Source organism: Mustela nivalis (genome assembly GCF_964662115.1).
Source record: "Mustela nivalis genome assembly, chromosome: 1".
NCBI lineage: Eukaryota > Metazoa > Chordata > Mammalia > Carnivora > Mustelidae > Mustela > Mustela nivalis.
In genome coordinates, this window is record NC_139020.1 from 4,081,990 (window position 1) to 4,106,780 (window position 24,791).

Here is a 24,791-nt window from a genome sequence, read left to right on the forward strand (position 1 = left end):
TTTGCCGGGGCGGGGGGTGTTTGTTAGCCGGTGCATTACAGAATAAATTTTGCTGCGTCTCTGGTCTCTACCCACTGGATGCCGGTAACAGCCCCTCCTTCCCAAGCCGTGACAACGGTAAATGTCTCAGGCCCTGCTGACGTCCCTTGGGGGGGGGGAGAGAGGCTCGGGGTAGGAAGCACTACGGGAAACACACTTCTTCACCTTGTTTTCATGCAATGGACATGACGGGCGCCCCCAGCGGGAGGTCCACTCCAGGATGCAGAGGTTCATGAACACACCGGTGACGTCCCTCGGGGGTCTTTGTCCCAGGAGGGAACACAGACACTCAACAGGGACGATAAATAGAAGTGGAAGGACCAGGGGCGGGGTGTTGGGCATCAGGGAGGGAATCCCGGTGAAGGTGGCCTTTGGGAGAGCTCTGGAGGAAGCGGGAGAAGGCGCCTCATGGAAATCTGGGCAGGGGGAGCATTTCAGAGAGAGGGAGGAGAAGGTACAAAGCTGGAGGGCTTGAGGACTGTCGAGGGCTCGGGTGCGGCTGGAGCAGGGGAGGAACGGGGCACAGTGACAGATGTGGCCCATGAGCTCCTGTGGCCGGAGCACATTGGATGCGGGGAACTTTCATGCTGAAGGACCTGGAGCCACCAGAGAGCCTTGGGGAGCGACAGCCTCTGCTCCGTGCCCTGCGCACTGTTCCCCTGGTCTCCTCCCCAACCGCCCGGAGCCAGAGTCCCAGAGCTGGGGACCAGGGCCGGAGACCAGGGCCAGGGTGGTGGCGCTCCAGAGCCCCCGGGCCCGCCCGCCCAGACCAGGAAGTCTTCCTGTCTCCAGCTGGGCCCGTTCCCAAGTCCCAGAAAAGCTCACCTGCAGCCCGATGTCCTGGGGCTGGTTTCCCACAGGCACCCTGGTGATGCCGGGGAGGTCGATGAGGGTCAGGTCCGGAACCTCGGGGGAGATGATGTCCACGCTGATGAGCTCATGGCTGATGCTGACTCCGTCCCCGGCTAAGGTGTTCTGGGCTGCGGAGGCCGAGGCAGGGGGCAAACCGAGTCCAGATTAACGACCCCTCCCAGGAAAAGCCAAGAGCCCCTGGTGCTTAGGAAACACTTCACAGAGGCCCGAGGAGAAGTCTCTGAGGCCACCTGGGGGGCCACTGAACACCCTCACCCCTGCCCCGGGGAGGGGGTGACATACCATGCGCTCACGATGATTACGAAAGGGTTCTGTTCCCTTCGTGCTTTTTAGTATTTTCCAGTGCGTGTTATAGCGGCTTCAAATACAGCCGCAAATTCTTCCACCCCCTTCCCTCCCGAAGGTGAGCCCCTGTGCGGGGGCCGGACGTAGGGACCTCGGTCCAAGGACAGAGATGGTGGGAGTGACTGTGTGTGACCAGCAGGAAGGAAACGCCGCGGCCGGCGCCTGCTTTCTCCCGCGTGGCTCACTCTGCGGGAAGCTGGCCGCCCTGTCCTGAGGACACCAAGTATCTCCACTGGGCCACAGGGTTCAAAGACAGGAGAAACTTTCTGTTTTGAGCTGGGCTCAAGCTCTGCTGGTGCAGCAGGGCGGTCTCTGTCCTCCTAGAGGGTGGCCAACGGACGGACGGGGTCCTTGGGTCGGGGGTCTGAAGGTGCCCATAAAGGCAGCCATCGACACGGAGCTCCCGTCCCCTCCGCAGGCCAGGACTGGTGCGGGGAGGAAGAACAGACGTGCGGGTGTGGACAGAGAGCGGCGCAGAGCAAACCTCGCGGCCGGGAGGAGGACGTGTGGGCAGAGCTGAGACAGTCTCCCCCCCGCCCCCGACTTCCACTGTCACTCTCCGGCTGCCGGGCTGTGCATGTCCTCGCTTGCCCATCACCCAGATGTCCAGATGCCCTCGAACAGACAGGGGCCACCAGGTAAGTCCTGGGGATCGCGCCCCTTCCTGGGAGCACCCCGGGGGTGAGCTAGAAGAAAGCCAGCCTTCCTGCAGGCTGTTGGCGCCACAACCAGAACAGGGGCCGACTCAGATGCCTCGTGCACGTCTCAGAGCCACGACCTGCTTCATGCACGTGGGGCCCAAGCCCTCACGGGGAGCCCCATGGTTCGGAGGGACCCCCGCCTGGTTTACTAATCTGCTTTCACGGTCTTGAGATTCTTAGTAATTTTGAATGGGGGTAGGTCTTGGGGTCTGACTCGGTGCAGAGCGCCCGAGTCACGTAGCCGGCCCAGCTCCAAGCGTGGTTCCTCGCACTCTGGGCACGTAGGACGCATTGCGGAGCCCGGTTCAAGTCCAGGTTCCGGCCGGGCAGGTCTGGGGTGTCTCCCTGAGACTCTGCAGTGCCCACGAGCCCCCCAGACTACTGGCTGCTGCAGACCAGGTGAGGGCCCAGGGGCTGGACCGCCGAGGGAAACCCGGAAATGAGAGGAAGCTGGGACGGTCTGGAGCAGGGGGAGGGGCGGGCGTGACGGCAAATGTCACGACACACATGTGCCACGGACGAGGACACAGAGGGCACTGGTCGCTGGCTAAGGGGAAGCATGGAGACATAAGAGTGATGCTTCCGCATCACCTGGCCTTGCTCCTCAGTGTGGGCTCCATACCTCCTCCCTTCCTCCCCCGCCTCCTGGAATGAGCCGCGGGGCCGCCCTGGAACAGAGAGCGAGTCCTGGAGCATCAGGGCTGGAGAAGCCTTCTCCCTCCGCGGGGCGGCAGGCGGGGCCCGAGAACGGGGTGGGGGGGGCCGGACTTCTCCGTTCTAGAGGCGGTCCCTCTACTGAGCCATCTGAGGCCTGCAATTGGGGTTCTGGGGGATCTGAGCCCGGGAAGTCACAGGGAGAGGCCGTGTTTGTGACCAGTCGCACGGAGCCCCTCCGCGTTCCAAATCAGCTTTAGTAATCTGCAGGGCGGTGGCTCAGGACAGTGGTGACCGGGAGAGTGGGGGTGTGTGTGTCCTGTGGGCGGCACTGCCCAGAGGAGGGGCAGCGTGGGAGGCAGGAGGACCGGAGCACGGAAGAGCCTGGGAGGAAGAGGCCCGATGGCCGGGAGGCGGAGAAGGGGACGGGACCGCACGGGAGCGCCCCGAGAGCCACCCCTGCAGAAAGCCCGGCCTCCTACCTTTGAGGATCTCCTTCTCCACCTGGGAGGGGTCCTGGAGCTGGACCTCCCTGGTGCCGTAGATGACCCGACCCTTCCACGCGCTCTCCTGCAGCTGCCTCTTCAGCTTCAGCACGAGCGGGCACCTGGTCACGATCCCTGAGACAGTGTCCCCGACAGGCTAAGTCCCTTGAAGGAGGGTTTGCAGGTGCCCTTTCCCCCTGTCCCCAGAGAGCTGCCCCAATGTCCCAGGAGTCCTCGTCTGAAGTTTTGGTCCGTCTCCAGGGCTGGGTAAGGACAGAGGCTCGGATTGGGCGGGCACAAAGGGGCACAGGTCCGAGGAAAGAGACATTTGCAGCTGTACGCCCCACCCCCGACCCGGGGCCCTGTGCTCTGTGGTCACTGAGCCTCCAGGCCGACCGTAGCCACCGTCCCCCCCCTCGTGTTGCTCTAGAAGCCACACAAACCCGAGTTGAGGCTGTGTGTCTGAGGGCTCCCTGGACACCTGAGCTGGAGTCCCACCTTGGGCTTTGGCCACGGGACCAGCCTTCGTCTGGGTGGCCGCAGAGGGCCGAGGACAGATGGATGAGTGGAGCAGTGAGCTCGGCCCCACCCCCTCCGAGCCCCTCACACTTGGGGTCGGTGGGGAGAAGGCAGCTAGAGCCAGGGCAAGAGTCGGGACGTCTGAAGGAGGCTGTTCAAGGGCATTCTCGGGGTTCAAGGGTATTCTTGGGTTTCAAGGCTGGAACCTCCCTGAGCTGCTTGGGGCTGGGCGTTCCTATTGTGAAGTCCTGAGCATTCCACATGTCTATACTGCCGGTCCTCTAAGGGCAGCATCGTCTCCTCCTCCAGCCCAAGCCCAGCAAGAGCTATTGATGAGAAAAGGGTCAGGAACCCAGGGGCCGTGAGGGACCTTAGCCCCCCACATACACACCTGCCAGCCCAGGCCATGCGTTGCAGACCTAAGCCTTCCAGGGCCTGCCTATGAAGACGCTAGCCCCCGAGGGATGCCTTGTGGCCCGCGGGTGACCCAGCAGGCTGCAGAGAGAAATTGGCCCAAGGTGCTTACCGCTGCCTCTGGGGAGGGCGACCCCCGACAGAGCCTCCAGCACGGAGCTCTTGCCCGAGCTCTGGTCCCCGATGACGGCGATGGCGGGCAGGGCCAGGTCCTGCTCCACGCCCAGGGCCCGCAGGGAGTCGATGAGGTCGATGCAGGGGCGCACCTTCTCCTCGTACTGGCTAGCCAGCCTGTGCTCGGGGCCCTGGGAAAGGCAGGATTCCCATCGTCATCGGGGATTTGGGGCAGGATGCATGCCTCCCCTGATGCTGGGGTGCAGACAGTTCAGCAGACAGGAGGTGGGTGGGCCCCAGGGAGGTCCCCGTGTTCTCCTCTCGCAGAGGCTTTGCTTCCACCGATGTGGGGTAGCTGGCTGGCAGGTGCCTCATTGAACAGGCAGAAAGCACCCGGCGGTGGGAGCACCTGGCCAGAGTGGGGACAGGAACCAGGCCCTGGGCTGCCAAGCAGGGGTGGGGCTGGGAGTGGGGTGGGTTAGCCATGGTGATGCTGACGGTAGCATCTCCTCCAGCAGGGAGGGAGGAAACCCCGGCCCTTGGGACAGAAGCCCCAGGCTTGCTGCCCCAGAGATTGGGTATATCCTGGTGATTGCCTGAAAGGTTCCTAGGGGACCATGGAGCACCGGCTTTACTGGCAGGATTGGACCAGACTTGTGGGTTTATGGCCATGACTGGGGAGCTCACCTCTGGCCGGGAGCTGGAACACACCCTTCCTGATGTCCCTCTGCATGACCTACCTTTGTCTTCTGTTGGGCCCTGCTTCCTTCCGGCTGCTGCAGGGTCAGGGAGTGGAGCATTTTGGTGAGGTCACCTGGGTCCTGTCCCCCGACCTGATGCTTTTGGGAAGACATCGTGTGTCCTGTTGTCTCTCCAGATGGTGGCGGCTGCGGCTGGAAGAAATTCGTGTCCTTTTTTGGTTGCTGTTGGGGAGGAAACATCTTGGGCTTCCAGTAGGGGCAAGAACTGTGGGCCTTAGCCATCGGCCTTCACCGAGTCAGACCTGGGGGCTGTGCTCTCTGCTGCTTAGTGCCTCGTCTCCTTGACAAACTCTGCAAAGACACAGGAGGGCAGAGTGGCCCACCGTCCCTGGGCAGTCCCCTCCTCGCCCGGACCTTGGCCAGCCTCACCTCGCCCAACTCCACACCGTGCACCCCTGCCCGCAGACCGGGGGGAGACCTCAAGAACAAATCTGTTGACTTATTTAATCTTAAATGAGAAAATCATGCAAGTTCTATTAACCTCCGCCATATGTACACAGAATAAATTCCTTTGCAGAGGGCCACGGTGGAGGACTTTGCTTTCCTGGTGAAACACGGGCTCCCTGTTGTCAGAGTAAAGGGCACGATTCGCCTGCGCACTGTTGCCATTGGCGGCCAGCAGGCTCACAAGGGAATCGTGGGGACTCGTGTGGCTGTAGGCCTTGCTGCGCTCCTTGGCTCTCGTCCCCAGAGCCTTATCAGGCCTTATTCTTGTTTTAAGATTTTGCAAACAGAAAGAATTAGTGGTCTCCAGAAAAAGAAAGATGAGATGCAGCCTTCTTGACATAAGAAAGACCATTTCAGGCCCCGGCCACCCTGGGATGTGTACCTGACCAGCACTACTCGCCCAGAGCACATTTCTTGCAGAACCTCTAGAGATATGGCGAAATTGCAGAAGAACAGAGCCCAGTAGTGAAGGATTTTAGGGGAAGAGAAGAACGTGCGGACGAGCGTCCACTGGCAGGCCAGGAGAGAGCGCAATGCTATCGGGGACAATCCGTCAGGATGAAACTCCCAGGGCTGGTTCAAAAGTAAAGATTGGCCCAGCACGTTATTATTCTTTTAAATATTTTATTTTTTAAGGAATCCCTGTGCCCAGGGTGGGATTCGAACTCACAACCCTGAGATCCGGAGTTGAACGCTGCCCCTGCAGAGCCAGCCGGGCACCTGGTCCAACACACTCTGCAGGTATCACTGCGGGATCTCAACCCCGAGAGTACGCAGACCCCAGAGCAACCGGACCCAGGGAACTGACGCTGTCGCCCCGGGCAGCCCTTGGCTTCCATCACTCAGGACCTGGACCCTGTCCCTTAAGAGGCACACTGTGGTCCCATCGTCTGAGCCCCATCACAAATATGCACGTGCCCTTAGCATAAACCTTCCCAGTTCTGCTATTTGAGGGGACCCTGCTTCGGGAAATAGCCCCGGTGTCCTTGGCTTGTCTCAAGCACCACCTTCTTTGTCCTGTTCTTGGGCTGGCTTGGTTGTGCCTTTTGGCCTTAGACAGCCAGCAAGAGGCAAGGCCCGTTTCGGGGAACTGTTTCATAAGCAACTTACAGCGGGGCATGCGGGAGGTGGTCTGCAGGGGTCCGCTCATTCTCCACCTTTCCTGGTGGGGGCTCTGGGCCCGGGAGGAGGGGGCACAGCCAACGACAGGGCAGAGCCGCAGAGAGACCCCGGGAAGTGAGTGTGGAGAAACACCCACTCGTGGGGCTCACGCAGGGCAGGGCGGGGCGACAGGACCCGATCAAGTTGGGAGCGCAGCACCGTCCCTGAGGTGACAGAGAGCACAGAGGGCGGCGCACGGGACCGGGGGAGACAGGAGGCACCCAAGGAGCGAGCCAGGGAGGAGACGCAGGGGCAGGGGAAGGATGGCCGGTCCTGCTCGGGGGTCACCGAGGCCGCCCCAGAGGGAGGGTTTCCTTCCTTCCCTCCCTTTCTTCTGGGGTGAAAGCATCTGAGAGGGACCCTGCCAGCCCCTACTCTCAGCTGGACCTTGCAGGGTGACGGGCTGGAGTCCGCTTCCAGGGGCTGAGCCCGCAACCCAGAGGGGAGGGGCCCCGAGGGCAGGTGAAGGGCTGCAGGGCGGACGTGGCCGAGCACAGGCCGAGGGGGCAGACCCGAGGCGAGGGCTCCCTGATCCTGAAGGAGCTGCCATCTGCACGAGACACGACCTCATCCCATCATCCCTCGCTGCGGGGCCCACGGAGACAGGGCCCCTCTGTCGAAGGCACCCCATGTTGTGACCAGGTTCCCTACCTCACAGGGAAGCCTCTGAGGGACATGCAGGTGAGGAAAAGGCATTGCCCAGAGTGGTTGGGCGATGGTTCCCAAACGGTGCGTCCGGGCACCCTGAGGAACCTCAGCCAACTTGCAAGGTCGCTTGTGGGTTTTTAAACTTCTCAGGGGGGCACAGAGTCACCTGTTGGACACCACACAACCTGCTGCTGCTGAGTTGTTTGGACCCAACAACAGCAATTAATTGATAGAACTATTCGGTATTTCTTTTGGTCGGGGGTGAAGGGGTCAGACTCCAACCCCCAGGAACGCACTACTTGGCGCGAGCATTCTCTTGAGCTGCCGGCAACGAAGACCCCGTGGGCTCGGGAGAAACTCTGCCCCCTCCTTAACCCCACAGAAGAATCTGGACTGGGGGGGGTCTTTCCAGAATAAGGTTCTCAGCAGAGACGCATTTGATCTGCACGGCCGAAGACCCCTTAATCCGCAAACAGCCGCCTCTTGTCGCCCCGTGAAGCGGGTTCCTTCCCTCCGAAGCCCCAGAGCCCCGGCCCTTCTTCTCTGTTCAGATGACACGGGTGCCCCCTGTCGCCCGACCGTCCGGGACGTTCACATCTGTGTGGATTCCCCGTCCACACGCTGCTAAATTGGATTTTCTCCTGTGAATCTGCCTCGTGGCCACGTGATTCCCAGTCCAGCTGCAAGGACACGGATGGGGCCGGGGTTCTTGCTCCCCCAAAAGGGGGCACCATGAACGAGTCACGGAGACACTCAGGGCACCCCGGGCGGAGCAATTTGGGGGATACCGATGCAGGGTGAAGGTACGTGTGCCCGGAGGGGCGAGGAAAGAGGAGGGAGGGGGTTGTGGGACGGTTGGACAGAGGGACAGACGGGTAGGCAGTGCGGGGAAGGGCCCCTGATGCTCCCTGCGTGCCCGGCGGTCCTGCGTGCCCCGCGGTCTGGATTACGGATCCGCGCGTGGGCAGGCGGCGGGAGAAGTTCAGACGGGCTGAAGGGCTGGGGGACCGTCCCGGCTAGAAGGCAACAGGCTCGAGACTCCAACCAACAGTGGATTGTTTCCACAATGAGGAAATGCTGAAGTTAGTCACATTGGGAAAACACATCCCAGGGGACGCCCGGGGGGCTCGCGGTTGAGTGTCTGCCTTCCTCCAGGTCAGGATCCTGGGGTCCCGGAATGGCCCGTTGTCTAGCCCCGCGCTCCGGGGGGAGCCTGCTTCTCCCCGGGCTCTCATCCTCCCACCAATGGCCCTCCACCCTCTCCCCCTCCCCCTCCCTGCCCCCCGTGCCCCCTCCCTCACCCTTCTGGCCCCCCACTCCTGGTCCCTCTCCCCCCACTAGTGCTCGCTCTGAAATAAGTAAATAAAATAAAGTAAATATTAAAAAGAAAAGAGAAGAAAACGCTTCACAGAGGGCCACCGTCCATGAGGGTAGGTTTTGGATCTCAGCCTTGAGGACCGGCCCCTTGCTCCCCCAGGGCCTGTCCTCCTGCTTTTGATTCTACTGTATCTGGACCTTCTTCTCACTCTGCCGAGCCCCAGGGGAAGCGCAGCCTCGGGGAGGGCCTGGACCCCAGTGCCCTGCGCCCCTCCCTGGCCCCCAGCCCCGGAGCCTGGCCTCCGGGACCTGCCCCAGGCCGGAGTTCTGCGAGCAGCTCCGCAGCCACACAGGCTCTGCGCGGAGGGGAGACCTTTCTATCGCTTTGCAGCTTGTCGACCTTGGACCTGGCCGCTTGCTGTGCCTTCAGGGTCGCTCTACCATCGCCACGACTGGGCCGAGCCTGCGCGGCCTCGCAGGGTCGCTCGCAGAATACAGTTACAAAAATCAGGTTCTCTGGCGTTTTGTCACGTTTTCAGGAAAGAGAAAGGGAGGTGCTTCTCACTTCCCCTCCGTCCTCGGGAGAACCCGGGCCTTCTTCCTGCTGCTGGCGCGACCCGGGGAGCAGCCCAGCACCCTGAGATGTGTTCCCCCAATAATGCCAGGTTTGCCGGCCACGACCAGGCGCCGGAGGAGGCGGGGAAGGACGCAGCCCTGCACACACCCGGACCTCAGACCTCCAGCCTCCAGAGCGGGAGGAAGAGACGTTTCTACCATTTAAGGCACCGAGCGCGTGGCACCTTGTTCTGGCAGCCCTGAGACACAGACAGTCCGTGGCTGATACTCATCTGTCCCCTGCTAATGCCACTCTCTGCTAGGAGGACCTGGCCTCAGTGTCTCTTTCGAGGGACCACTTGGAAGGCACCCGAAGCCCGGAGACCAGGCTTTAGGGCTCGAAGTCTGACACTAGTTCCCGTGTGGGGGTTTTCTTCCACACCACCAGACACTTAATTCTTTCATGATCTACCCCAAAATAGCATCTGCCGCCACAGGCTACGGGCTGGGTCCTGGCAGGTGGCTCGTGCGCCCACCGCACCTCCAGCCCACTGCAGATGCCAACCGCAAGTGCGAGGAGTCGCCTGTCTCTGAGGGCTACAGAGGGGAGGTTCCAACCACAGCCACCTGGGGTTCAGATAATTTGCAGAAGTGGCTCAGGGAACTCAGAGAACTGACTAGATTACTGATTTATGACAAAAGCCCGAAACTCAGGAACAGTCAGATGAAGAGATGCCCAGGGCGAGGTCTGGGAAAGAGGGGGCGCTTCTGTGCCCTCCAGGTCCCCCGTGTTCACCAGCCTGGACGCGCTCCAAACCCTCTCCTTTTGGGTTTTTATGGTGGTGTCATTGCACAGACAGGACAGATGAAATCACTGACCCCTGGAGACTGCTTCAACCTCCAGCCACGCTCCCTCCCCCAGGTCAGGGGGCGGAATCCGCAGGACTCAGCGGCCAGCCCCACCCTTGGAGGCTTTCCAAAGTCCTTATTAACATAACAAAAGACAAGGCTCTCTCCACTAGAGAAATCCCCAGGATTTTAGGAGCTGTGTCAGGAACAAGATGAAGATCAAATTATATATATATATATATATCCCCCCCCCCGGCATTTGTAATATATTGCAGAATGATCACTGCAGTAAATCTAGTTAACATCCAGTCTTGGCACATAGCGACAATTTTTCTTCTGATAAGGACTTTTAGTATCCACTTTCTAAGCAACTTTCAAATACGCACTACAGTGTTGTTAACTGCCTTGCTGACTGTGGGATGTAATATACAGCCGGAGGACAAGCGTTAGCTCACCTTGTTACAACTCACAGCATCACAGGGGCGCAGAGCTCCCCCCACCCCCGAATGTGTGAGCGAGGCGTCCCAGAAGCCACCCCTTTGTGGCCGCAAGGTTTCGGTAAGCTTCAGGGTGGGGGGCCGCCTGTGCCTCCAAACCAGCCGCGCCCTCTAGAACGCACCCCGGGCGTGCAGGTGCCCCCTCTCCCACCCCGCGCCAACCAAGCCTCCCCGAATCTCCCAAGGGGCACCTTCAGAAACTTTCTGTCTGCCGCCTTCCGGCACAAGCCACGGTTCCCGGGAAATCCTTTGAAAAGGCGCATCTGCTGCAGAAAGACGTGGGGACACGGTCCTCCCTGCACAGCCGCCTGGGGAGGGAGGGACCCCCTTACCTCGGTGCTCTCTTGCCTTCTTCGCAAGTGCTCCTGCACCAGGAGAGTCATCCGGTCCTTCCTGGCTTCCTTTTATATGCTGTGTGGCTCACTCCCCCTGAGCATCACCGAGAGAAATGAAACCAGAAATCCGGACCACAGAAATGAAACCGAAAAAGCAGCACACTGCCCCCCCACCCCCGCCCGGCACCCTGTGACTCACCCTGGAGTTCTCAGCAGGATTGTCCTGGAGGGCTGGGGCATGGGTGGGGGGCAGGTGCATGGGGTGGAGAATCGGCGTCGTCGGGGATGGTGGCTTCTCGGGGGAGGCTGGTATCAGGAAGAACGTGGACATCCAGGGACGTAGAGCAGCACGTCCTCTAGGACATCCCGCGGTGATGGCAACATTCTATTCTTTGTGTCCAATACCGAGACTGCGCGGCTCGAAGCCTCCTGAACGAGGCCAGGGAGCCTAGGATCTGACGGTCTTAGTCTTAGTTGGTTTCATTCTGATTGACTCGGCCCCTCACGTGCGGCTCCCACACTGAGGTGCCTGCAGGTCTGTGATCTCAAAGCTCGGAGGGGGGTCCCACGGCAGCACGCCTGAACCACTCCTGACCATCCTCATCCTCTCCCCGTGGGAAGACCTGCAGACCCGAAGGAGGGAACTCTGCAGCTCCCTGAAATAACCTGTTTGTTCAGTGCACACCCCCACACTCCCGGGGGTCCCTGCGCTGGGAGAGCTCTCTGCCAGGCCAGGAAGAGGGCAGAGGCCAGACTGTAGGGGCTCCCAGCTGGGAGCTCAGCCCTGACCCTGCTGACCTTCTGGTCCTGGGTCATGTCCCCCGCAAAAGGGCAAACATGTGCCCAGGGGTCCTGCAGGTCCCCAGTTCTGTGATGGAGTGGAAGCAAGTCGGGTATGCCCATCACCAGAGCATAGCTGGCAGGAAACCTCAGGAGCCCTCAGGATGCGGGGCCTGCACAAAAAAGAGGAAGTGGGCCTCGGCTGATCCTCCCCAAAATCGAAACAAACATTGTTTATATATCACGAGAAAAGAATCCCAAGCAATTCTTTGTTCATTCATTTTACTTATTGCCCTTGTGGGCAGGTTTTCCTTTAAAGAAGAAAATTAGAACCTTTGCCTTCGAGGTCTTGGGGAGATAGTCTTGGAGATCTGGGCACTGCAGGATCCGGGGTCCGTTGCTGACCCCAGCAGGGAGTGGGCCACTCACCCGCTGTGTGATGCTTTTCTGTTTCGACACCCATGTCTTTCCCAACAGTCCTGGGGCGTGCTCATGGCTTCAGGAGAGGCACCACGAAGGCCCCATCCAGGCAGAGTGGCCCCATCTTCAGCGAGAGCAGCAGCAACCCTCCATCTACCGTCCAGAGGGCACCCCCTCCTGCATGTTCCCCCTCCCGGCAGCCTCTTCGGGAGGGAGCCCACCCCGGACCCTACAAGACAGGGTCCTTGTAGCCAGAGGATGGTGACACGCCCAGCCAAGGGGGGAGCACTCTCAGAAGCATCAAAGCACAGACCAGGCGGGCTGTCCGCTCCGCTGGGTGGGGGGTAAGGATGCACCCCCAGCTGGCCTGCTGAGTCTCCGTGGGATGGCAGCAGGTGTGTTCACAGGGTCCAGCCCCCTGGACCCAGGGTGCCCCCCCCCCCCCCCCCCCCGTCCAGCGGCCCTCTCCTTCCAAGCTGGCATTCTCAAGTGTACAAATGACGCCTTGAGCACTGCTCGAGATTAAGGAGATGGAGGGATCTGTGGAGACCGAGGCCCGGCAGGGGTGCAGGGGTATGTGCTGTGGTGGGGCGCAGTAGCGGGGCGGGGGTGGGGCTCTGCAAGGTCAGAGACCGCGGCCTCCTCCATCTCTGGGCCCCACCTCTCCAGGGAGGCTTACACTGGGCCCTTGGGTCAGGATGGGCCTGAGGACTAGCAGGGGGTCCGCACGGGGCGGGCTGGGCACAGGCACAGGGATGTCCGGCCCCAGGGAGGGCAGAGTGAGCAGGGCGGGAGGGCAGAGAGGAGACACCCTGTTCTCGGTCAGGAGCAGGTCAGGAACGCGCTCTCCGTTCCGCTTTGGGGTGTGCAGAGTCAGAGGCGTCTTGGTAATGGCAATGCTGCGGGAGGTGGGAGTGGGATTGTGTGTGGGGACCCCTACCCCGTTCAGGGAGGCAGAGGCTGGAGGCCCTGGTGTCCTCGCTGGAGGGAGCTTCTTCCCCACTCCCCTCGCTGCCGCCCTTGTGTTCGCCCTAGGGAGGGGCGGGGTCTGCCCTCCTCCAGGGAGAGCTCACCCCTGCTCTGCCCTGGGAAGGGGGGCTGGGTCCCTAGGACGCTCAGGGCTGGTTGTCCACCCGTGTCATCTGTCATCGGCAGCTTTTCGTTGTTCTTACTACACTATATTTGACAGCGGTGTGGGTTCAAAGCAAAACTGAGGGGAAGTCACAGACGTTCCCCATTTCCCGCTGCCCCAGCACGTGTGCCGCCTCCCCCGGGATGGACAGCCCCCCAGAGTGGTATCTTTGTCCCAGGAGTTGACAAGGTTGCACCCGTCATGACCCAGAGTCCGCAGTTCAGGTCAAGTTCACTCTTGGTGATGCACATTCTGGGGACCAGGGTCCTCCGAGATCCAACTGTCCCCGCAGCCCCCCAGCCCCCGCCGCCTCACACTCCCAGCTACCCCGTCCTCACAGAACCCAGAATCCCAACCTCTCCCACAGAGGGGCCCGAAGGGGCTTCCCGGTAAGGGGGGGACACGGCTGGGGCGGGGGGGGGGGACAGGGCGCTTCTCAGGGAGGCAGCGGTCCCCAGCGCGGGGGAGGACTGTCACACAGCCATCCCTCTGCGGGCGTTGCTCTCTGCGGCGAACTCCCCAGTGCGCGCTGGGAGGCAGAAGCTTTCAGGAACGCACAGCCAGAGCTGGCCGAAGAGAACGGGTGGCAGGGCCCACAGGGCCCCGCAGTGACCCCGGCCGGAGATCTCTGGTCCGACGCTGTGGAACCCGTCCCGCTGGCGGCCACACTAGGTAATGGAAGAAAATGAAAGTCTGGGGAGAAGACGGAACCTGATGGAGGGACTACAATGGCCCAGGTCAGGGCTGAGGAGGGCGTTCTCAGGAAGCTCTGTGTTGGGTCAGCGTCAGAGATGCGTGAGGGCAGGTCCGGGGCTCTCTCGGGGGCTGGTCCCCAGAGGCTCAGACGCGCCCATACTCGGTGCCCTCGTCGACAGCAAACAGGTGCTCCCGGGGCGGGGTGGGGGAGACCCCGGGAGCCCGAGGGGTCCCAGCACTGTCTCAAGGCGGGGGCGGCCCCAGAGCCTCCCATCCCGGAACAGAAGTCTGGGACCTGCTCGGCCAGGAGGTCCTGAGGTGAACTGAGATCAGAGAAAATGATCACTCAGGCTGGACCACAGATAGGCTCCCTCCTCCTTTCTTTAGACCAGAAGGGTCTATGGGTGCCAGAGCTTAGCACCGGAAGGGAACAGAAGCCGTGTCCCTGGGGAGGCCATACCACACCCCACAGTCCCGGTTACCTAAGCAGCAGACATTTGCTCTCCCTCAGTCTGAGGCCAGAAGTCCGAGGCGCTGGCCGGCCTGCACGCCCTCCGTGGGCTGGGGATGGGGAGGAGGCATCTGTCTGCTCCAGGCCTCTCCCCAGGCTTCTAGGGGTTTGCCGGCATCTTTGGCTTCCTGGCTTGTGGAAACGTCACCCGGACCTCTGCCTCTGCTCCATGTCCACGTCCCCCTTCGCATAAGGACACGGTCACCCTGGCTCGAGGTCCACCCTACTCCCCCTAACTTGCTCTCCCTGCGATGACCCCATTTCCAAATAGGGGCACCTTCAGAGGTCCCAGGGGTTAAGATCTCAACTTAGGAATATTGCAGGGGCAGAATTTAGTCCATAATGGGGCCTGAGCCACGCGCCTAGCTGGTGGTCTGCAGACTCCTCTGCAGAGAGGCCCTGGCTCCCCGAGGGACTACTGCTCAGGGCCTCGGGCCAGCAGGCACCAGATCCTCCTGGGCCCAGAGACCCAGAGCTCGGCCTGGCTTGCAGGGTCAGTGTGTGCCCGCTCACACTCACCCCTGCCTGTGGGAGGACAGCCCCCTTATGCCCGCATGGCTGATACCCCCGATACCACCCGGCAATGGGCTGCAGGGCATAGGGTTCACCCGTGTGTGTCCTGCCAGGGGCTCGGGGGCATCTGGGATTCCTGCTCCTTCTGACTTCTGTGCCTACAGGGACCCTCCTCTGGCCTGGCTCCCAGCACCCTGCGGCCAAGCCTGGCTGATCTGCGACTCACATGCCAAATGAAGAAGAAATCAGTGCCACAGTAAGTCACCAAGCCAGGGGTGGTTTGCCACTTTGAAGGGTGCTGACATTCAAAGCGCCAGGTGCTGCTGGTTGTTGAAAGGCGTCCTCCTGATAAGGATGCTCGCACACATTCACCCGTCCCAAGTCCTCCCCTTCCACCTGAAGTGCTGGAGGCTCCGGGAGGCAAGACCCCCAACTCGACCTCAGAGCCAGGCCCGGAGTGGTGTTAGAATGGATACTTGGCCACGGGGTGGCTGCCTGAACCCCAGATCAGAGGCGTCGTTGGACGTCCTTCACCATGCCTGGGTATCTTGGACACTTGGATCTAACGATGTGTTCCTGGGAATTGCGGGGTATCTAGCTGTCCTCTTGAGAGCAGAGCTTACTGGGCCTGCCGGGGCTCCTCCTGCCGGCCCCGTGGAGTGCACCCCTGCGTTCGTCTGGGTCTCCTTCGCTACTGTGGTGGAGCTCCTGCCGGAAGGCAGACGTGCCCAGATCTGCAGGGTGGATGAGTAAGCTCACAGACCCCCAGGGCTCAGTGGGAGCAGACCAAGGCAGCTTTGCCAAGCCCTCTGACCGCGCTCAGTGTCCTAGGAGAGGACAGCCCGGAAGGAGGGTGTGTTTCGTGGCTGTGCCTTAGGACACATGCATAGGTCCAATCCCACGTGGCTCTGTTCCCTGACAAACAGGGCTTGCTTCCCCCAGCCTCTCCTTCCCAGGGCACATCCCCGCCTCCCCTCACCATCCCCATCCATGCCAGTCTTCCTGCTCAGGAATGCCTTCATTAGAGAAATTCTGGCATAAACATACTGTGTGCCAGGACTGGATACAGCAAACATGGCTCGCTTGAAGGAGCCCTCAAATGCTCATCAAATCTTGACTGTCGGCCAAGATTCCTGGGCCAGGCCACACCACACGGGTCTACACATTACACGTTTATTAGGGGTTTGTGCAACGTTAGCTCGGTGGTTTTGGTATGCAGCCTTCTATCTGCACCTCTGCCGGCCAGCCAGAGTATCTGTTCCTTGTGGTATCAGAGTGGTTGATCTGTGTGAAGAAAAGAGAAGAATTTTATTTAGCCACTAATCTTTTCAACAAATATTTAACATGTCAGTTACTAGCAAAGTCATATAAAGAGAATCATTTCCTAGAACGGGATTTTCTCTAACCTATTCTGGATACTTGATTTTTTCCCCTCAATGTGCTTCTTAATAATATTTGAACCAGGTGTTAATGAAGTTATAGAACTTTCTGCAATGAGGCCATGTTCTAGCGTCCATGCCGTCCAGCAGAGTAGCCACCGGCCACGTCGCATTCATGAGTACTTAAAATGTGGCTAGTGAGACTGATGAACCTGATTTTAAATTCTATTTAATTTAAATAAAGGTAAATATAAATGCAAATTTGGCTAGAAGCCGCCATACTGGACAGCATAGCTCAAAGGTTTAGTTTTCAATTCTCTGGGTTTAGGGGAGTATTTTTTTGAGGGAAACTGTCGCGGCCCTTACTCAGCAAATGTGTGTTCATACTGACTGGGCTTTAACCCTTCATATCTTCGATGTTTGCACAGTAACAGAGCACCTTAGCCTGATACAAAAGAGGGATAATTTGCATTGTTATGGAACTGTGGAATTCTAGTTTTATATTCCTTTCTATGTAACAGTTTTACGAAGATGTAATTCACATACTATAAAGTTAACCCATTTAAGCATAGAATTCAACGGTTTTAGTATTCACAGAGATACGCTACCATCACCACAACCAACTTTCAAACATTCTAGTCTCCTGAACAAGCAGGGGCCACACCTGTCAGTGGTCACTCCCTACTGTCCACAGCTCTAGGCAGCCACTCATCTACTTTGTCTCTCCAGATTTTGTCTTTCTGTAAATTTCATACAGACAGAATCATACCAATATGTGTTTTTTGTGTGTTGGTTTTTCTTCACTTAGCATATTTTGAGGGTTCACCTATGTTGTAGCATAGATTGGCATGTCGTCTCTTTATGTGGTTGCATGATAGTCCCGTGAATGGGTACACCATATTTTATTATACATTTTTAATCTGTTAATTAGACATGTGGGTTGTTTTCCCTTTTTTTGGCTTTTGTGGGTAATACTGCTATGAACATTCACTTACCAGTGTTTGGATGAACATATGTTTTCATTCTATCGGCTAAATATTGATAAGTAGGATTACCGGGTTATCTGGTAACTATATGTCTAACTTTTTGAGGAATTACCAGAATGTTACCCAAAAGCAGTTGTATATCACATGTCCTCCAGCAGTGTATGAGGGTTCTAATTTCTCCACATCCTTGTCCATACTTCTTAGTAGGTCTTTGGTATTACAGTCATCCTAGTGAGTCACTGGGTTTTATTTGCATTTTCCCAATGGCTAGCGAGGAGCATCTTTTCATGGGCTTATCGGCCATCTATCTGTCTTTGAAGAATGGCCCAGTCAGATCCTTTGACTATTTTAAAATTGGGTTGTCATTTTATTATTGAGTTGTAAGAGTTCTTTATATATGTTGGATACATGTCCTTCATTTGCATATATGTTCTCCCATTCTGTGGGTTACCTTTTCAGTTTCTGGATGGTATTTGTGCTTTCTTCTGTCCTCTGTGCTTTTGCTATTCTATCAGAGAAACTGTGTCTAACCCAGGGTCACAAAGACTTATGCCTATGTTTTCTTCTGAGAGTTCAGTAGTTCTAGTTTTTACCTTTAGTTATTTGATCCACTTTAACTGAATTTTTGTATATGGTGTGAGGTTGGGATCCCAATTCATTCTTCAGCATATGGATATCCAGTTGTCTGGCTATCCACTGGTTGAGAACATGACCCATTCCTCAAAGGCCCCGCATGGGAAAGCTCTGTCACGTGTGGAGGAGAGCCAAGTGGAGGGGTAGCGGCTTCGCCAGCATGTAGGGCATTGCAGCATGGAAATCAGAGTAGGAGTGGACTGGCTGGGCTGCTAAGAGAAGGGTTCCAGACTGGTCTGGTTCCAGACTGCCAGGGACTAAGATGGAGATCGCGGGAGGTGATGTTAAAGATGATCCCGGGCTAAGTACACCGAGTGGGCCAGGCTGACCACCCATAGTTCAGGGCGAAGACAAGGAGGCTCAGGCACGTGACATCACAGTCCTCTGGTCACCAAGCTCAGGGCGAGAATGTCTAGGTCTGGATTCAGGCTGTGCTGCTTCAGGCTTCTATCACCTTTATGTCTAAGTCTGTAGGTCTCAGATTCCTCCTCCTTTAGAACACTGGAATCAGCAGCCTCTAATGCTTTATTATTATTTTATTTTTATTTTTATTTTATTATTTTTTAGACACTGTTTATTTTCCATCAATCTTACTTCCATCGCGTTGCCTCTGTGGAGGAGCGGCTTAGGGCCACTCAGTGGTTGCTCCTACCCCTTCCATGGCCTGAGCAGTGGGAGCAGCCAACCAGCCTTCCACACCCGACTGAGTCTTCGGGAGGGAAGTGCTGACCAGGCCCAGCGCGCACTTGCTTGTCCTTGATGAGTCTGCACCTTCAAGTTCAGCCGTCAGTCAGGAGCTGGAGCAGTGCGCCCTGAAATCCCTCCTTGGTCACGGCCTTTCCAGCGCTGGCCTGTTCTTCTCTGCAATCTTGTCAGCATCTCTGTGAAGTAAGACACGACCGCCCGCGGGCGCACCCAGGAAACGGTGCCACGCACGCGCAGAACTTCCCAGGCCAGCGTCCTCCACTTCGGACCCCCTGAGGGAGCTCCACTGTTGCTGCAAGGAATGGCGATGTCCACGGTGTGCAGGGGAGAGTCTGTGCTCCACAGAGCGATGGAGGGCAGGTTAGTGCAAGACGCCTCTGTGACGGGCTGGTGGTCAGCCCTGCGATCAGTTACCACCCAAGTCTGGGCTCCTGGAAGGCTTCCTGGAGGGCTCCAGGAGGGAGGTGACCGGCAACAGCCCACTGCAGCCCAGTGCCCTGGCTGGGGATTCACGGAGGTTAGGACGCTGATGTCAGCCGGGTTTTCAATGGCACAGCGACGCGAGCTGCCAGCAGAAGCTTCTCTCAGGTGTTCCTCAGGCTCATGATGTGGATGCCCTCGCTTTTCTTCTGGGGGTGTGCTGCAAGAAACTCAAGACCTTCCTCCTCTTCCACTTGCAGGATGCCCGGGGCTCTGGACATGGGGACAGTTTCCCTTTAAGCTGGGACAGGAACGTGGAACAACTCTGTATTGACCCCTCCCTGGGTAGTGTGAAACAAAGCAAGTCTCTTACATTTTAAAATTCAGTTCGATGGGTAAGTGGGGCTGGTGAAGGCTTCTGAATGTGCGGGTGACCTGCGGGCTGTGCCTGGGAAGCTGGCTCTGGGAGCCAGAGGGGCAGGGTGGGGATAGTGGCTGGGGACCAGCCAGGGCTGGGAAGGCCCGCCCCACACAGCCAAACGCCACCCCTGGGAAGTCCAGCAGGAAGTCTGCACACCCCAAACAGGAAGGCGTACTGACTCCCCAGTAGTGCTCGACTCGCTCTCTGGGTGAGACGCCCCTGAGGCCCTGCCCCGGCTCAGGCCTCAGTCAGCATCTGAGCAAAGCCCCTTTCTGTCCCTAAGCCACGGCTCTAACAGCTCCCACCAGCACCGCCCACAGCACTCAGGTCTCATCCTCCTACTCTTGGAACGACGGAGACCAACACACACGTACAGGCGAGACAAGCCTTTTCCTGAAATTCCCGTAGCGCCCCTGCTCCGAGACGCCGGTCTTCTAAGCCCAGGGCAGCGTTCGGAGGCCCACTCTGTCCTTGATTTCTCCCCTTTCAGAAGCTCACTCTCCTCAGAGAGAAGATAAGGAAGCGAGGGCCATTGCTACTTTGCGATTCAAATCAATTTTATGTTAAACATCTTAGCGGAACATTGACGGTGGGAGCTCAGAGGAAGGAGAGCACGGGGTAACGCAACTGGAGGGGGGGGACAGAAGGTGATGTTAGGGGGAAGCTGGGAGGGGCACAGGGGATTGGGACCTCTATCAGGACAATGGTCCAACCCTTCCCGTGCATCAGAATCCCCCGCCAGGCCCCACCCTGCGATTGCAGCTCGGGTGGCCTGCAAAGTCGCTCTGGATTCCAGGACTCTACACTATTCTCACGTACTCTTCAGGTGTGGTAGGTGTGGTCACACTTACTCCGCGGTAGGCGTGGTCTTTATTCCTTTCTCCTGAGAGAGGATTCTGAGGCACAGAGAGGCTGAGTAACTTTCCCAAGACCACACAGCTGAGCGGAAGAAGCCGGGAGATCCTTAAAGGGCCAGACTGCTGCTGATCATACAAGGGCCGAGGAGAGGCATGCTGTCTTAATCGGCAGGGTCAGCCTGACAAAGGCCACGGGTCTGCGGGGTGCATCTCCCCGTCAGAGCCGCCGGGCCCTGAGGAGCTACCTAGATTTCAATCCATTGCCCAGAGCAGCAGACAGGCCCACGGAGGTCAAGCGGTTTGCGTGGGATCACTCGTGGCCCCTGGCAAATCTGACACAGGACGCCAAGCCCCGGCCCCTGGCTGTGCCTGACTTAGCGCGCTATGCCGTGTGGTCCAGACGGTGCTACCGCACAGAGCCCCGGGCATGTCTCTCACTGGGACATGTGTCTGAGGTCCCGCCGGTACACGGGGTGTCCAGACCCAGTCACTAGTACCAAGAAGTCCACGCTAGAGCACCGAGTAGACGCTCCCGACACGTCCTGCACGACTGGCTCGGTCCACGAAAGCACGCGAGAGTCACAAGGGGAAACGTGCTTTTGTCGACGCGTGTTAAACAAGCCTGATTTCGGAGCCTCCAGAGTGCTGCGTCCGGGGGGCTTCAGAGGGGCTGCGGGGCGCCCCTGGGAGCCGGCGATGAGTCATCTGCTCGCGCGGCCGCACTGACCTCCCACCTCCCCCGGCCCCCTTCCCCTGCGAGGGCATCCTGCCAACAAGGAGAGGCCCAGCCGCGGTCTGCCTCCGTCTGTCTCCCTTCCCAGACCCACAGCCACAGCACACGCACGGTGCCAGGAGCGGACCAGGACCAAGACCGGGGTCCCAGCCTGAAGTCAGAAGCAGCCACTCGCCCGGGCTGGGGGCGCCCAGCCTCTGTCTCCTCCGAGTTTCTGGCTCCAGGAGAGGAAGCCTTTCCCTGGGAAGAGTCGGTGACTTCGCTCCATGGTCATGCGACTGCTCCTTCCTCTCTTGGGAGCTGTCTTGTCTCCCAAAGAGCTGTGTCTCCTAAAGGGGCCATGTGACCGTCCCCAGAGGCGCCGGCTGGGGACTCTGACATTCACCAGTGCTCAGTTGCAATTTTCACAGGCGACCAAATTAATTCATTACAACTTGATCCTCTTGCTCTTTCTACTCTTCCATAAAGGGGACACGATGGGGGCTTAAAAGCAAGCCGGCTTGAGCCATGGCAGCCCGCGAGCTGAGTTTATCCCGTGTCTTCGGAACCTGCACACACAGGCCGGGTGAGCCCATCACCCGGCGCCGTCACCGGTCTCCGAACACAGGCAAGGGCCCGAGAGGCTTGCCCCAGCCCATGCTGGCTGACCTGTGACGGAAGGCGGGACCCACAGCCCATGAGGAACTGTCTATTTTTAAAGAGATTTGGGAAGCGTGAGCTTCAGTCGAGTGCCTTTTCCTGACGTAACGGGCAAGGTCTACAACCCTCGTATGATGGACTATTTTACTTACAAGGACGGATCAGGCCCCTACCGCCGTTTGCCCGGGACTCAGGAATGCAGAGTCCCAGGCACATTCCCACGAGCGAACCCAGGGTTCAAACCCAGGCAGCCGGCTCCGCGTGGCCCCGTGTGGCATGCACTTCGTGCAGGAATGTCCTGGGGACCAGGAGCCATCACCGACCCACAACCTTAGAAATTACAGGGTGTCCTACACTAACCACTTGTGGGAAGCGACATTTAAAAGCACTCACATTTTCTCTCTGAATTTCTGCAGGAAGCTCGAAGCCTTTTGCTGTGAGAAACACCCAGCTGGACCTGAACCGGATGCTCCTGATTTGTTTACTTCCAAGGGCTTCTATGACCTTCTTGGCGTCCTCCTTCAGCCTGGGGGGAGAGAGGAAAGGCATGTGAATGTCCCCGTGGGGACCTCGGTGTGTCACACCGCCGTTGTCCTAGCAAAGAGGCTTCGAGAGCAACCCACCTCCTCCTGGGGCGTCCAGCGGGGGGGCGTCAAGTTTCCAGTTAAACATACGGCCACATCAGGGGCTCTTTGAGCCTCAGGTTTGGGCACAGAGTTTCAATTCTTAATTCTCAGAAGCCCTGTGTCTTGGGATCCAATCACACTTTCCCGTTCAGCCAGTGTCGGTTTTGGTCTTGGCTGCCCCTCCTGTTCACTCACCACAAAAGGAGGCAGAAGTTGGCGAAAGGTGAAAGAACAGGTCAAAACAGTCCCTTTCGTTTTCAGAAAGGTCGGTATCACGAAAGAAAGAAAACCCTAAAACAACGCCACCATTGTCAGAGCAGGCGACTTAGAGTAAGCGAAGGGAGGGGGTAGAAAGGGAAAGAAAAAAATGGGCTGAGATGTTCCCGAGTTAAATCGGAATTTTTCCAAGCGTGTATCAAATAGCTTCTGTCTGATAAGATGCCCTATTAAAAATAGGATCCGAGGCCAAATAAATTTGGGGAATGCCTTGTTCAGGAGCCAGACTTACAGGGTACAGAAGTACTCTGGGGTTCGTGGAAGGTTCATGGAAGTTTGGCAGTGAACACACCAGTGTTTACTCAGAAGAGCAAACTTCCGAGCTACACGGGGGCCAGACCAACTTCTTCCCACAGGAAGGGGTGTGTGTGTGTGTGTTTCCTTTTCAATCAGTTGCTGATTTCCTTTCCTATTTCTGTAAGTCCCACCCTGAGTGTAGCTTTTCTGTCCAAATCCGGGTCCGTGGCGATTCTTTCTTGCTCCCGAAAATATTCCTTAGCGTCTAGGACTGAACACAGTCCACTTTGTGATGGGCTCCCCTTCCTTTTCCTTAAGAAAGCCCCTTGCTCCAGCCGGCTTCCCCGTCCCCGCCACAGGGGACAGTCCGTCCACGCTCACCTGCTTGCACCGTCGTCCTGGGTCACCATGAAGAGCAGGGACTTGGGAGGTGCACTCTGAATGAAGGTCACCATCGGTCCAGAGTTATCTGTCAGGTCAATGCAAATCTGCTTTAGGTCCCTGTTGCTTGCTCCCCCAGACGCTGTGCCTCCTCTAGGCTTAGCTGTTGTGTCCTCTGAATCTTCTAATTCCTGGAGCTAGTCTCCACTAGTGAGTGGATGGCCGCTGGGCTCCAGGCTGGGACCCACAGAGGCGAGGGACACAAGCACATCGTGAGGATCCTATGACTCTAACCGGAGGCCAGTGACAACCACCGCAGAGGGGTCCCGGGACACCAGCTTGCAGAAGGGGGCCAGAAATCAGACTTGCAGACCAGACTGAGTGTGGCAAGTCTTTGCTGAGGGACGTATCTGGGCCTCACAGCAACAACAGGAAGCTGATCTCAAGCCCCATTATTTCCCACTGGGCGGTGCTCACCTTAATTACAGAGTAAAAATGCACAGTTCCTATAAGTGTGTCCAGACATTTCTTATTACTCTGTTCTCTTTATAAAGCCTTGTTTTTAATAATTCTTACTGTTTGATAAAAAATAAAAGGGGCTGCCGTAACCTGACTGACCTCTGCACTCAAGCCCAGTGCCCAGACTGGAGGCCACGGAAGGAGAACGTGCGCCGCGTGTTCCGGGACGTGTGCGCGGAGTGCAGGGGCGCACCACAAACAGGACGGGAATAATGATGTCCAGGCCTGGAGGCTGATTCCATTGTTTTATATACGTTTGATTTAAAAAATGTTTTCTCTTATTATCTGATGAAGCAACAAAAATAAAAGGCCCAGGACAAGTGTGACCCGAAAAGACATGTTCTAGATAATGCCTTCAAACTTGATCATATGAACTCAATTAAGAGACAAGGAGGGCTTCTGTCAGACTGTTCTAGAATACTCCTACAAGCTTCTGGCACCTTGTTTTAGTAGACAACTAAGAATGTTTGACACTTTGATTTGTGTCTTTTTATCTTCATGCTTCTAATTCGTTTTCATAGGAAAAGAGTTTTCTTACCACCTTCAAACATATCAAAATACCGTGATGCTATCGCTTTCCCAGTCACATCTGAAAATAAAAGAAATGGTTTTTAAAAAGAACATTCAGTGGACTCAGGGCCCATCTGTGGCACCATGGTGCTCAAAACGGCACTCCTTGGCCTGGTCAGCAGTTCTAGAACGGTCCTCCTGCCGACTGCCAGCTAGGTGGACCTTCTGCTCTGTCCTGCTGCCCTGCCTCTCCCACAGGAACCCCAGAGCGCCCACCTCAGCCCCCTCTGCTTCGGACTTTAGGTTTTCCAATGGGATTCTCAGAGCAGGTGTTTTGTTTCGGTTCCCACAGCCCCGTGGTCAGGGGACCATGCACCCCATGTGCTCTCAGTCACAGCACACAAAGCCCTTTCCCAAAACCTCTGACAGGTCTCCTGGTAAAGGGCCTCTGGTGGCAGCTGTGACAGGATGTCTTCCCCAGGCCTAAGAATAGGCCAAGACTTGCTCCCCTGAGGCCCTAATTGGCCTTTTCTCACAGAGGTGGGAACTGGCTTCTAGCCTCACCCTCTGCAGGGTGGAATCCAAGAGCGACTCCAGAATGGTCTGTGCCCTCACAGCCTGCTTAACTTGACCCCTGCCTTCTGCTGGTCCTTTTCTGTTTTCTTAAAGGCCTATTAGACTATTTTAAAAAACAAACTTTGTG

At 57.7% G+C, this 24,791-nt stretch overlaps 2 protein-coding genes and 1 long non-coding RNA gene across 21 annotated transcripts in view; 1 reads left to right on the forward strand and 2 right to left on the reverse strand.

The window, feature by feature from the left end:
* Positions 1 to 11,640, reverse strand: part of MX2 (MX dynamin like GTPase 2) — a 29,218-nt gene extending 17,578 nt beyond the window's left edge. Inside the window, exons 1-8 of one of the 10 annotated variants that reach the window (XM_082721815.1) lie at positions 8,852 to 10,085; positions 7,165 to 7,327; positions 6,463 to 6,677; positions 5,148 to 5,196; positions 4,885 to 5,037; positions 4,143 to 4,335; positions 3,095 to 3,232; positions 865 to 1,019 (exon numbers count right to left, since the gene is read on the reverse strand). In XM_082721815.1, the coding sequence (XP_082577941.1) occupies positions 865 to 1,019; positions 3,095 to 3,232; positions 4,143 to 4,335; positions 4,885 to 5,037; positions 5,148 to 5,196; positions 6,463 to 6,677; positions 7,165 to 7,209 (948 nt within the window). In that variant the 5' untranslated portion in view covers positions 7,210 to 7,327; positions 8,852 to 10,085. Of the gene's footprint in view, positions 1 to 864; positions 1,020 to 3,094; positions 3,233 to 4,142; positions 4,336 to 4,884; positions 5,197 to 5,386; positions 5,921 to 6,462; positions 6,678 to 7,164; positions 8,575 to 8,851; positions 10,086 to 10,570 lie in introns of those variants that run through there. The other 9 variants (XM_082721821.1, XM_082721824.1, XM_082721823.1 and 6 more) reach the window with 9 other exon arrangements.
* A 58-nt stretch (positions 11,641 to 11,698) lies between these two features.
* LOC309860245 lies at positions 11,699 to 24,196 on the forward strand. 5 transcript variants are annotated; one of them, XR_014309274.1, is made up of 6 exons: positions 11,699 to 12,309; positions 14,931 to 15,515; positions 18,332 to 18,829; positions 19,150 to 19,284; positions 21,369 to 21,507; positions 21,956 to 24,196. It is a non-coding gene; the product is annotated as an uncharacterized lncRNA (long non-coding RNA). The 5 variants fall into 5 exon arrangements; XR_014309275.1 differs by having other exon boundaries at positions 11,706 to 12,309; positions 14,931 to 15,022; XR_014309276.1 differs by having other exon boundaries at positions 11,708 to 12,309; positions 14,931 to 15,022; positions 21,369 to 21,465.
* The window catches only part of FAM3B (FAM3 metabolism regulating signaling molecule B), a 35,103-nt gene continuing 26,237 nt past the window's right edge, over positions 15,926 to 24,791 (reverse strand). For 3 of the 6 annotated variants that reach the window (XM_082722044.1, XM_082722043.1, XM_082722041.1), the window contains exons 5-8: positions 24,117 to 24,167; positions 23,060 to 23,147; positions 21,933 to 22,065; positions 15,926 to 16,050 (exon numbers count right to left, since the gene is read on the reverse strand). In XM_082722044.1, coding sequence (XP_082578170.1) covers positions 15,961 to 16,050; positions 21,933 to 22,065; positions 23,060 to 23,147; positions 24,117 to 24,167 — 362 coding nt within the window. In that variant the 3' untranslated portion in view covers positions 15,926 to 15,960. Of the gene's footprint in view, positions 16,051 to 19,904; positions 21,449 to 21,932; positions 22,066 to 23,059; positions 23,148 to 24,116; positions 24,168 to 24,791 lie in introns of those variants that run through there. The other 3 variants (XM_082722045.1, XM_082722042.1, XM_082722040.1) reach the window with 1 other exon arrangement.